General features: G+C 34.7%; 1 protein-coding gene across 12 annotated transcripts in view; it reads right to left on the reverse strand.

The window, feature by feature from the left end:
* LOC129748874 (arrestin domain-containing protein 3-like) overlaps nucleotides 1-13,347 on the reverse strand; it is a 129,397-nt gene that overhangs the window by 39,361 nt on the left and 76,689 nt on the right. For all 12 annotated transcript variants that reach the window (XM_055743653.1, XM_055743648.1, XM_055743654.1 and 9 more), the window contains exon 4: nucleotides 2,662-2,853. In XM_055743653.1, the coding sequence (XP_055599628.1) occupies nucleotides 2,662-2,853 (192 nt within the window). The remainder of the gene's footprint in view (nucleotides 1-2,661; nucleotides 2,854-13,347) is intronic.

Below are 13,347 nucleotides of genomic sequence, written 5' to 3' on the forward strand. Positions count from 1 at the left end.
ATTTTTTTTCAATGAAATCGAATGAAGATTGTTTGGAGCAATGTACGCATCGGAAAATGGAGTTCTGGCTATTTTACCATTAATTCTTCTATATTTTTCGAATAGTTCAGAAAAAGCATGTTCGGACTCGAAAATTTTGAATCACATGGGACTTATCTTGTGTGATTTTCTCTAAGGAAATCAAATGAACCGACTTCGACTTCATTTTCATGTTTTTTTTAATAATTTGAAAAATGTAAGAGGATCGAGTGTTAAAATCAACGATTTCTTATTTTCCTAAGCGTGCAGTGGCTCAAACTGCGTTCATTCGATTTCTCCAAAAAGTATTACTTAAGGTAAGTCAAATTTGGTTTGAAATTTTCAAATCCGAACATGCTTTCTCCGAACGATTTAAAAAAAATTAGGGAAATTGACTCCATTTCCCCATGCATACAGTGGTTCAAACAGCCTTCATTCGACTCCTCAGAAAAATCAGATAAGATATTTCCCATTTACTTGAAAAATTTCGAATCCGAACGTGCTTTTTCTGAACTATTTGAAAAAAAATGTAGGGGGATTGAGTGTAAAATCAGCGATATTTCCATTTTCCCTAGCGTGCGGTCGGTAGCCTAAACAGCCTTCTGTTGATTTCTCAAAAAAAAAAAATCACACATAGTAGGTCTCATTTGATTCCAAATTTTCAAGTCCAAAATTTTTTTTCTGAATTTTATTTGAAAAATGTAGGGGAATTGAGAGTGATATCAGCGATAACTGATTTTTCGAAGCATGCAGTGGCTCAAACAGCTTTCATTATATTTCTCGGAAAAAATCACACAGAATAGGTCTCATTTGGCTTACTTAAAATTTCTAAGTCCAAACATGTTTTTTTTTCTGAAAAAAATTAAATTTTTAAGGGAACTTAGGGTAAACTCAGCGATATCTCCATTTTCATAAGCGTGCGGTGGCTCAAACACCTTTCATTTGCTTTCTTAAAAACAAAATCACACAAATAGGTCTCATTTGGTTCAGAATTTTCAAGACCGAATATGTTTTCTCTGAACTAGAGGAAAAAAAAGTAGAAACTTGAGGATAAAACAGCCGCAGTTCTCATTTTCGAACCGTGCGGTGGTTTGAGCCTTTATTCGTTTACATGGAAAACATAACACAAGAAAGGTCAAGGACTTACATACGCACAAAAGTTATATCCGGATATAAAACGACTGTTATAAAAATTCCATTCTACCATTTGAGCTTCGCTGAGCGACCTCCAAGAAATGACCAAATAAAGCTTGCTTGCAGAATTGGAACAAACTTTTGCTCATATTGTGGCGCTCCTGATGGACGGATTTGGAAATCCTTCGCGCCCACGTGTCGGTAACGTATGTAATTTTGACGTTTCGCAAATCGACTGTACTTCGTAAAATATCAACATGGAAGCCTAAAGAATGGAAAATTCTGCACAGTTACAAATAAGACATGGACATCGGAACTATTCCAAAAAGAATGTCTTCAAAAACGAATTTGCCATTAATATGATCCCACGGCCATCCCGTTATGTTTTAGCCAGATTTGACAAGCTGTTATTACAGCAAAGTCGTTCAAGAATGGTATACTTAGAAAGGAGTCCAGTTTGTTCCGAAAAACTTTACCCACCCAACTGCCCCCAATTCCGTCCTATTGAGAAATACTGGGCAATCATGAAGAGGAGACTCAAGGCAAAGGGAAAGGTGGTCATAGAAATCAATCAGATGAAGAACTGGTAGAATAAGATAGCTAAAAAAGTGGACGAAGAAAGTGTGCGCCGCCTAATGAGTCGTGTTACAGGAAAAATTTGAGAATTCCTCCGAAACCGTGGCGAATAAATTGTAACCTTTTTTTTCTTAAAAATATGAAGAAAACGCTACGATAAAACGATAAAAGATCTTGAATTCAATAAAAAATAGCTGAAATACAGGCATTTGTTTTTGTTCCAATTCTATCTGAAGCAAGCCTTAAGCTAAAAAGCGACATGGGACCTTCAGGCTGATCAGGGAACATAACAAATTAAACCCCCAAAATTTTGATTGCGGAGTACAGCGAATTTTCGAAACACATTAGTTTGTAGGTCACAATATTTAGGCTTGGAAATATAATACCACTTACACACATTCATTTTCAGAAGAAACAATCAGAGCGCGTTGAATTTAGAAATATCCTTAGGTCTACCGTTTGATGAAATAACGCTTCAATAGATGCTATAATTGGCAAATAAATGAAAATGATTTAAATGTTCGGCCAGAACGGCGGAAGTTGGCTTGCCGTCGAGAAATGCAAACCAAAAACTGATGAACAATTCACCTATCAGATTACTCGGAATGTTTTATTTTCCTATGCATCCACATTGTGGTATTTCCCAACGAACAACATATTGCAATTTTCCTTCTAAGTTGATGTTCAGCTAACATTGTTGCTGTCTCACTGTAAAATTTTACCATTTGTAGCAGCTACATCGTCGAGAATCATCATTCAGCGATGTAACTCTCTGCTTATGATCCGTATTATTTGATTATCTTATAAATCTTCATGTGTTCATGATTTATGGAAAAAAGGGAAGCAAAAAAAAATCTGCTGATGCTACCAGTTAGGAGCAATCCGCGCCATCAAGAAGCGCTGAGCAATCGTAAACTCAATCAATCAACCCACCTTAACGAAGTAACGAATATAGCAGGCACGTGACTCGAAGCTGCAGGGAAGGTTGGTTTCCGGGATGCTGAAACGGAACGGAAACTGATGCTGGCCGCGTACGAGAACCGGCACCGTCACGTCCAGCCCTTCGCCGGTTCGCTCGCCCCAGATGACGGCCCGCTCGTCGATGTACAGCTGATCGTCCTTCACCTAGTGGTCCGGCCACCGTCGAAGCACCCACGCACCCGGACGCCATTTCCGGGACCATCCATCCGAAAAAGGAAGCACCAGGTCCGCCAGCCAGCCACATGGTAGGTGCACAGAAATAAAAGGGAAAAAATGAGATGAAAAGAAATGAGAGAGAAAAAGCAGTTGTAGAATGGTAAACATCCGTCTAGTAAAGGCTGAATGGTTCAATAGACAGCACCCAGTCAAAGTGCGCTCGCTGTTGTGTGGGAGGGTATTATGAGTTTGCATTGAATGCATTCATTTCGATGTAGATATGTATGTTGTTTGTGTGGCTGTGTGCATTGAGCTTAGAACGTTTGAGCACTCTTATACCGTATTCGTTTTCACCACCCGAAAGTTTTGCACCATCCACGCTGAAAACGAGCATGAATCGAGTTTTGCACTCTCCTTTGTAGGTGTGCGTGAAATCGGCAGTGTCAACAAAAAACATCAAGCTGTCAAAAATCCATTACAGCTGGTATTTTGTTTTCGTTTTACTTCGAAAATTGAAATGAAATTTACTTTAGTTGATCATTGTCTTTTAAACAAAATGAAAATTTTAGCATGAATTTATGTATTATGTTGAATTGTTAAGATTTCAGATTTATTTTGCTTAGTAGATTCGCCTCTGGCTCTGATGAACTGCAATACCGGCTGATTCTGGGCGGTCTATGTTTGCTGCTGCTAGACTGCAGTTACCCCAGCTTGAAGGTCCCGGTATTTTGAACGTTTATTTCTCGCAAATCCTTCGTTCGAGTACCTATTTCCATTTAAGATTATTACAAAAAATAATTCTTGGAACTCGGATCACGGAAGTCGGGGAAGAAAATTTTGCTAACAGACCGAAACGAACGAAATTCAAGCTCCCAATGCGGGTGTAGTATCGAACTACCGTTTTTGAAGGGCAACGGGTGGGAATCCGGGACTTGGCGCGACCGAGCATCGTCACCCTAAGGCACAGCTCGAAGCTTGCTGGTAGCAGAGTAGCTTTGATGCAGCTGAACGCTTCTTGCTGTGAAGACCCTCCCGAACAAGAATACTTTTCGGTTTGGGCGATTCCACCAGATCTTTGGGTTGGCCTTTTTGCACTCTGATTTGCTGCTCTTTTTCGGCATCGCCTGGAACCGATTGCAGCAAGCCTTCTGGACACATTTCTTCTTGGGAGCGTTGTTTGCTTTGGAACGTGCCATCCAGGTGAAATTCTCCGCCTCTGTTGGAAACGACACTGGTATTGAATCCGGAACAAGTTTCCGTTCTTCGGGATAAAAAGAGAAAAAAACAGCTCGAACGCAATTTTTGCGGTATAGAAATAAACCAACCAGCTGATATTTGTTTACATCGGGAAGAACGTGTTTTCAAATTCATGATAGTATTGGTGAGAGCGCAAGCAACACCAAATATTTTCAGAGTGTTCCACTTTATGGTGCACTACCAGTGCACTACTTATCGTGAAAACGAGCATGAAAACGATAAAAAGTGCACTACCGGTAGTGCACCGGTGCACCACCACTTGAAAACGAATTCTCTATTAAATTCTTCGCGTATGGTTGCCATAAAAAGTCTTGATGGTCGCCGTAGGATTAAGGAATGGCACAGAGTGTGTTAAGGGGATTTCTAGAATATGGCAGTCTGTGGCTTAGAAAATATCCTTTCTCAGATAGAGGATTTGAGTTGGAAGAGTTAAAGCTGTAGGGATTTTACTGTTTTGGAACATCAAAGTTTTGCACTAATGGTTTTGGTTGCTCCGGACGGTTTGCGGCAGATGGGCAGAATTGGATGGTTTCTAAATACGTGTGAAATTTGAATAAAAATTTGCCTTACACGTGAAATCTAAAGGCAGCAAATATTTTTGGAATTCCGTCGGGCTTGCTACAGTGAAAACCAAAAAAGAGTTACGACTAGGATGGCATTTAACTATATGAAAGTTTCGAAAATCCAAAATTTTACTATTCCCACCTCCTAATATTGATCCTTTTACCAAAACAACCAATTTGACTCTTCTGACTAAAACCAATATTTTTATTTAATTTATAGTTCTGTAAACATCGTAATGTAACTCAAATATGTTTTTAGACAATATTCAGCTTCAGTTCAGTTCAGTTCAGTTTTCCGTTATTCAAAGACTAAAAAAAAAAATCGAAAAATATGGTTCGGAAAAAGACTGTAGGTGAGTTACGGAATGCTCAAGAAAAATTTCACTTAGTGTCCAAGAAAGCTATACGTTGCACATAATATGGAAATATTTTTTGATTTTTTTTAAGATCATGATCACCTAAAATGTAAAAATTGGTGTAAAAACCGTACTTCAATCAATGTCAATGTCAATCATTGTCAAAATTGTTTAAGTCACATCAGATAAATTTTGAATAGAGGATTGAAAAGTTGACGTAATTTGGCACATTTTTGCATTTTTAGATTTTTAAAATACAAAACACAAAATTTGTGACGAATTTTCAAAGGTTGCTGTTTTTTAAACTTTTATTTAATTTGCAATTTCCCAGATTTTCTTGCAATTCAATCAAACTTAATTTCATACCGATTCTAGTGGTGTTATTAAATCAGCGCTGCAATACTTAACAAAAAATATGACAAATATAAAACTAAAAGTAAATTCAGAAAATCGGTATGAAATTACTTTTTTGGTGAGTATAAATTTATTACGAAAATCTTACGTTAATAAATATACTCAAAATTCAGTGCAAAGTTGAATTTTTGTGCAAGAAAATCTGAAAAAATTACAAATTGACGAAAAGTTAGAAAAAAACAACTACCTTTGAAAATTCGTCAAAAATTCTGCGTTTTGTATTTTGAAAATTTAAACATGCGATATTGAGCCAAATAAGGTCAACTTTGAAATACTCTTTTCAAAATTAATCTGGTGTGACCTAAACAATTTTATTGGTTCATTAATTTAAACGTACGGTTTTTACACCACTTTTTTACAATTTTTGTGGTCATGATCTAGAAAATTTAAAAAAAAAATTCCATATGGGCAGCGTATCGTTTTTAACTTCAACTTTCTTGGACACTAAGTGAAATTTTTTAAGCATTCCGTTGCCGATCTACAGTCTTTTTTCGGAAACATGTTTTTTCGGATTTTTTTTTCTAAGATTTTGAATAACGGAAAACTGAAGTGTTGAAAGTGAATAATATCTGCAAACGTATTTCAGTTACAGTTACGAGGATTAAAAAACTAAAAATTTAGTAAAAACCGGCAGAAAGAAGAGAGGTATAGCGGTTTTAAGCGAGGAGTGTCAAATTGACAGTCAAGGTCTGATTAGGGATTTTTTTCCTGGACTTTCAGGGTGCGTCCATATGAAAAGTTATGATGCAAAAATGAAGATTGCGAGAATTAATTGAGGGTCTCCGAAGAAATTTTTATTATTTGGATGCACCCGAGTAAAGTTACAAGTCGCCAAACTTCCAATAGTGTCATATTGACACTAAGGAGCGGATTAGAGTTAATCATGTTACTGTTCAAACTCCACAAACTCCACACTGCACCTAGAGCACCATGGATTTCGCGTGGGACGCGGAACTTATAACTCTTGAACGGATTGATAAAAATTGATGAAAATGAATGAAAATGATAACATTGAGACTACTTATTAATGTAATGTTTACATGTGCGAATTTTTGGAGCGATCCGTTTAGTAGTTTTTGAATTAGCGTCTAATGAATGGATTCACTGACCAAATTTTTGGGCTGGATCGTAAAAAATCTGGGAAAGTCTCATTGAGAGGCCCCTAAAACACAGGGCTAGAAGTTGGTCACTTTTTAGTAGCTTTGTCACTTTTTTAAGCTGGTCACACACCAGTTAGTTTTTTAAAAGTAACTGTTTTTATTATTTTCTAACAAATAAATACATGTGATCTTAAAAAAACGCTTCTAATTTTTTTTTCGAAATTCCAATTTATCTTTATCTTTATTGGAGGGGAAAAAGCCCATATAAGATGAAATTCTATCCAAAAACTCATATGTGCGTTAAACCCCTCATCTTTTGCATCAACAGATTACAATTCAAATCCAAATGGTACATCTAGTACTGAAAATTAACACACCTCACATTCTAGCAATATTTTATAAGTTAATCTTAGGCCTAGATTAAGCTCAGCGAAATTTACATTTCAATGTGAATATGTTTTACAACATCGACTAAAAATTGTAACGTCCGATCCCGAAAACATACTACTAAGCAAAATTAATGAGAAAAATAAGCAACAGAAAGCCGGCCTTTGGTTAGTGGCAAAAGTAACCTCTTTTATACTTAAGAATAACAAAAATCCTATTTTATATGTTTTAAAGAAAGAAATAAGAGATAGTAGATGGAATAATAGGAATGGATTTACAAGACATTTTGGAACTTGGTTAAATTTAGGATAGTTAGCCGTACGAAAGATGTGTTAGTTGTAAATGTAAACAATAAAAAAAAAAAAAATGTGCTGTGAGATAAACAAAAATCAAAAACTGATGGATGATATGCGATTGAACATTCTAAATATTTTAAGAAGTGATGCATTTTGACCGTAATTAGTATAGGCCAGGGGTGAGCAACCTTTTGAATCAAATTTTGTCGGCGGGCCAATTTTTTATTTATTAGCAGAGCTTCACGTTATATTTTAGAAATCGAATTTTTGGCCCAATGAAATCTGAAATAGGAAAGATAAAAGAAATTCACTTGTTTAAAAACAGAAATTCAACACGACTTTTTAAATACCCCATATTAAAAAGGTAGCGAACATTCGTTCTTACAACATTCTTGTAAAAACCGATAGTACTATTTGTCATCACTTCCATTTAAAAAATTTCTGGAGCTTATCACAGTGATAACTAATCGTTTGAAAAATATGTATTCAAAGAAATCACCGTCTTCTTAGCGTTGGAAGTTGAATCGCTAATTGACTTTCTGTGATTTTTTCCACAATTAAAACTTGTCCTCAAAGCCTTGATATTTTCTCTACAACCGGTAAATAACCCTGTTTTTGAATTGAAGTTCTGTATCGGATCATTGCATTGATATTTTGAGAAAAATTGTCGAAATCACAGGAATATGTTCAATTTCAGATATTTTAAGCAACTATCTTAAAAACTAAATTCTTGATTCTGAAATTTTCATCCAGGTTTTTATAATTTTTAATATAAGTAAGATGTCATTGGGATACGATTTCTAAAGCTATATTATTACTTTGATAATGTGGAATGAGTTAATTATAAGTCAAATAGCTGAATTGAATTCGGCTTTTTTCCGATGTTTGTTATACATTTTCTTTCAAATTACTGAAAAAAGCATCACAGATAATCGCAAAGAACTTTTGAATCGAATCGCATAATTTCAGATATCTTTTGTTTTCATCAAGAACTAATAAATTTTTGCCGATAACTTTGATGCCGACTGATTCATGTTGATAAAAAATCTAAAACCGTTTACCCAGGCTTCATTATCAAACTTTCGTTATTTTCGTCAATATTCAGAAGAAAAAAATATTTCACAAGGTTTTGGTTTAATTTTTTTTCAGTATTTGAATGCAAACAGAACAAGCCTTTTAGCCGAATTGAATAAAATAATTTAAAAAATAATCCGCTGAGCACATTTTTTATTATACTACTTTATTTTAGCTTGAAACGAAAATAAAGACTTCTTTCGGACTTCGCAATTCCATTTATCATGTGTAGCTTCCGATTTTTGGCTGTTCTTCCGATTCACTTTGATGTATTTTGCTTTTCAAAGTGGTAAATAATTAGGAAAAATTTATGCTGAATGAAAAAAAAAATCCAATATTACGTTATGCCAATGAGCAATATTGCATTTATGCATTGAACAGAACATAATAAATGCTTGAAATATCGAAAAAAGTTAACAATCTTACTGATTGTGCGGCAAATGCAGATAAGTGCATATTTGCTCAAGTCATATGAATTTTCCCAACAATTGTAAAAAAAAGTTAAGGCATAAAAATTAGAAAAAAGCTTCGCGGGCCGCACAAAAGGGTCTCGCGGGCCACATGCGGCCCGCGGGCCGCGGCTTGCTCACCCCTGGTATAGGAGTATGATACGAACAGGAAGGACCGAAAATGAGGATTTGTTTTTTCAACATTCAATTATCCATGCGTAACAAAAGTTTATATTTCGTCGTATTCTACAAATCATTGTTTCATTTTTATTTAATTTTAAATTTAAAGCTTAGTTCTTTTAGAAATGGGACAGTTACGAATGCCTGTATCTCAAAAACCATTCGTTTGAACGAAATAGTTTCTATGAAGAAAAAGAAGGTAATGTTATGATCTTTCATGAAAAAATTTGAAAAAAAATATTTACCGTTTTTTGTTAAAGAAATTTCTACTTTATTCTTGGTATCTCCCATTGGCCGGCGCACACTTTTTTCAGTCATGGTATTGATCAGTTTCTCCAATTTATACTTCGTAAAATCTATAATTTAGGTGGCTTCACCCTAGTTCTTCAATTTCTGATACTTTTTGGTCCAATACTTCTCTGGAAACTTTAAACAGGAAGAATTTTAGTGGATACAGTTGTTTCGAAATTAACAAATTTGATTATTTTTGACCACATTTTTCAACGTTTTTTTTCGGTACCGGTTTTACAGCTTAAGAGCTTTGGAACTATCTAAAAATGGTTGTTTGAGATTGGATTTCAATGAGTCATCACTAGGCATCACTTTCAGCTTATCGGAAAAAAATGGTTTTGGACATTTCAGCGATCTACCCTTAGTTTTTCGTTTATTGAAAATTAAAAATGCTGGTATGAGACTTGACTTCCTTGGTGATCCTTAACCGTTGTTGCCGATCATGTGCTTCACTCCAATGCTTGATTTGAACTTTGTGGACATTATTAACAGTGTTTGCATACTTATCCACCACAAAAACTCAGTAATACTTTGAAAAATCAACGGTTTTGTCAGCTATCAATTTGCTAATGACGAATTTTGAAGGAAACTGTGCAAAATTATTTTTTTCTTTTTCTCTTGCATCGTACATATCTCAAAAACGCTTAAATTTTAAATTTTGAAAAAAATAGGTCGAATAGTATTTTTTACAGGCAACAAAATGCTGTCAAAATTTTTAATATCCAATAACTAGTTAACGAGCTATAACCAAATGAAAGTGTCCCATTTCTAAAAGAACTAAGCTTTATTTAAGTCTAGCCTTTTTAAAATGTTTGTTCAAAAAGATAACTTTTTTCTCGGATTTTAAATGTGGGTTTACGAGGCTATAACATTTAAATGAGGAATTAAATATAAGATAATATAAATACATCACACTTTCTGAATCACAAAATTAATAAAAAATCCTAAAGTTATTTAATAGTCTTTCATACGTTTTTGCTTCGTAAATTCCACTCTAGATGATAGTTGTTTTTAGCTAGTTACGTTTTGCTTCACTCATACAGTGTTTTAATACAGGTCTGGAATTCTGATATTTCAACATTGTTATGTCTTTTCAATATCATGAATTTTATTATTCTCAATTCGAGTTAAACAATCAACTAAAATATCGATAATCTATCGATAATTTATTCGAGTTTTTCATGATTTCTATCCGTATGTCCTTTAAAACATGCAAGGCGATTTTGAGTCTTTTTTCACCCTCAGCTGTATGAATAATTAATTCGTTGAGATTTTTTTTGTCGATGAAAATTACTTTTTTGACATTTTACTAAGAAACTTACACAAAAAAAATACAAAATAGTTTTTTCAATACCTTTTGAATAGTTTAAAAAATCAAATAATTGGTCTTTTTTAGGTATTATTATTGCATTTTTTGAGCATTAAAATCGTTTGAGATCTTTTACAGTACAGAATATAGCTAAAAATGTAAAAAAAAGGTGAATACCATATGTGGGCTGGTTAGACAAATTATTTATGAGGTGTTTTGAGGTCTAAAATATTTGGTTTTGACTCGAACGGCATCCACTTTCTTGAATTTTGTAACTAAATGATACGAAGTTAAGGTCTCCGACAAACTTCTTCATCAGAAAATAAATCATTTAAAGAATTTATAAATTCACACAAAAACGATAAAAAGCTTTTCATAGTAAAAAAAAGATCATATTTGTTTTTCAAAACAAAATTATAAACTTTTTGAAACGATAAGTTTTGAACCAAAACGATTTTTTTAAACCTCAGGTCCTTAGTAATAAAGAAGACTCAAACTTGACTCAGTCTGATGCCTACCTTGTAGTACCATGTGATAAAATTTATATTTTTTTGTTGCCAGAAGCTCATAAATCCTCATGAAAAGCTGTTTTTAAATTGACAAATTGCTTATTCAATCTATTGGTTGAAATTAGTTAAGTCCCTATTGATGAAATTTTTGACTTGATGTGGTCACTTGTTTGGTCCTAATTACAGGGTGACAAAAAAGTCCGATCACACTTTTTTGGGGTCGCCTGTAGCCTACACGATGCATCTCTCTGGTGCCATCTATATGTCAAATGATAGGGCTAACTTTGCTGCCCAAAGTGGCAGAGTTTGGTTTCTGTGTAGTTTGTTTACATTGAGTTGTGAGCCATGGCAGGGTTTCCCGGTTAAAAAAAAAGACGTCAGTGATGGTTTGGGGAGCCATTTGCAAGAGAGGTAAACTGCCTCTTATTTTTATCGATAAAGGGGTCAAAATCAACGCAGCGTACTACCCGGGCACGGTTTTGAAGAAAAATGTTCTGCCTCAAGCTGAACTATTTTTGAAGACGATTACTACTGCTTCCAGCAAGATGACGCCACATCCCACACCGCAAAGGTTGTTCAGGCGTGATGTGAGGAAAACTTGACCGATTTTATTTCGAGAATTAATGGCCTCCGTCGTCTACGGATCTGAATCCAATGGATTATTTCGTGTGGGGGTATATGATGTCGAAGCTGAACGACTGTAAAATAACAAATATGGAGCTATTCAAGCGAGTTATCACGAAAATCTGGGACGAGATACCGATGGAGCACGTGCGCGCCGCTTGAGACGATTTTCTGAAACATCTGAAGCTGATTCGATCAGAGAAGGTGGTGTAATTCCAAGATATCAACTGTGAAGTATCTGTATGAGTTACTGAATAAAGCTTTGAAAGCCAGATACAGATTTTCTTCTTATTCTTTGAAATATTGAGATTTTCCTGTGTGACCGGACTTTTTTGTCACCCTGTATATTTGAAAGTAACTAATTACCCCTACTTTTTTGCCTCATGGTCGCTTCTAGCCCTGAAAACAGCTAAAAATCAATTATGCGACCAAAATTCATTTGGTTAATCGTTCTAGAAGTCCTATTGGATCTAACAGTGAGCTTAAATTTGAATAAAAGTAAGAATTATTCATTCCATGAAGGTATGGAAAGTGAAAGGTTTAATAAAGCGCCTTCTGAACTTTTCAATTGGAGAAGTGGTAAAGCAGATAATTTGTTCTCTCTGATTCGCCCTACAAACAAAAAGCAGACCTAACAGCGAGTCTTAATGATAAAAAAAAACAAATAGTCATAAAACTTATAGAGTATTATTAGTAGACGTTTCATATCTTCGACAAAGTTTCATGAGTTATTACGTTGTGCAATATTGTAGAACAACGTAGGCCTCTATCTTATCTCAGTTAGAAAATAATTTTCGTATCTAAAAAACTTTATGAACCATGCTAAAAATGGCCTGACCCCCCCCTGACCCTTCAAATGATCGCCTTTAGTTGTTGTAAAAGTTTGTCTAAAACATTAAATGCATCAAACTTAAGGGAATGACGCAAATTATTGTTTACCTCTAAATTTCATTTCTGGACCACTGTGCATTGATGACATCGGTAGTAAATTTTTAAAAAGGTCGAATGCGCTAAATGTATGCAAATGCAGTTATCGTCTGGGTCAAAAAGTACGTTTGGTGATCTACATTTTTATAGCTCAAAGTTATCTGAATGATATTTGGTTTTCAAGAAATTGAGAAAACAAAATGATATTCTTGCTGGAAGCTTATGGAGCTGTCAAACTTTGAACGCGTTTTTCTAGAAACAGCGATGACCTGCGTGGTTAAACTCCCCTTTAGAACAATAAAAATTTCTTCTTCTTTATTCTTCCATTAAAATATAAATTTAGCTAATGCCAGAGATTATTTTTGCTTTATAGCCTGTGCCGAGGCAATGCGAGAGTTTGTTTTTGATGGATAACAAAACATGTTAAAAAATCAATCTGAAAAAAATGCATCGGCAATCCTGTAATGTTTCTACTCATGGCAGGACCTCTAGCATATTTAAGTATGTATTTGCAAAAAAAAAATCATGATTTGTCCGTACTCTGCTACTGTGGAGAAAAAAAAAGATTTTTCGTGACAAAAACATTTGATTTCGCCTTTTTTTTTGGAAAGCCTAAAAGAATACTCTCATTTGTATACTTTGCTGCCTACGATCTCAACTTACCTATTTTATTTTTCAATGGATTCCATGATGATTCAACAATGTTTTTGTCAGATTTTGCTAGCTGGAATTTCTGTAAAACGTGT

This window comes from Uranotaenia lowii, chromosome 2, assembly GCF_029784155.1.
Source record: "Uranotaenia lowii strain MFRU-FL chromosome 2, ASM2978415v1, whole genome shotgun sequence".
NCBI classification, from domain to species: Eukaryota; Metazoa; Arthropoda; class Insecta; order Diptera; family Culicidae; genus Uranotaenia; species Uranotaenia lowii.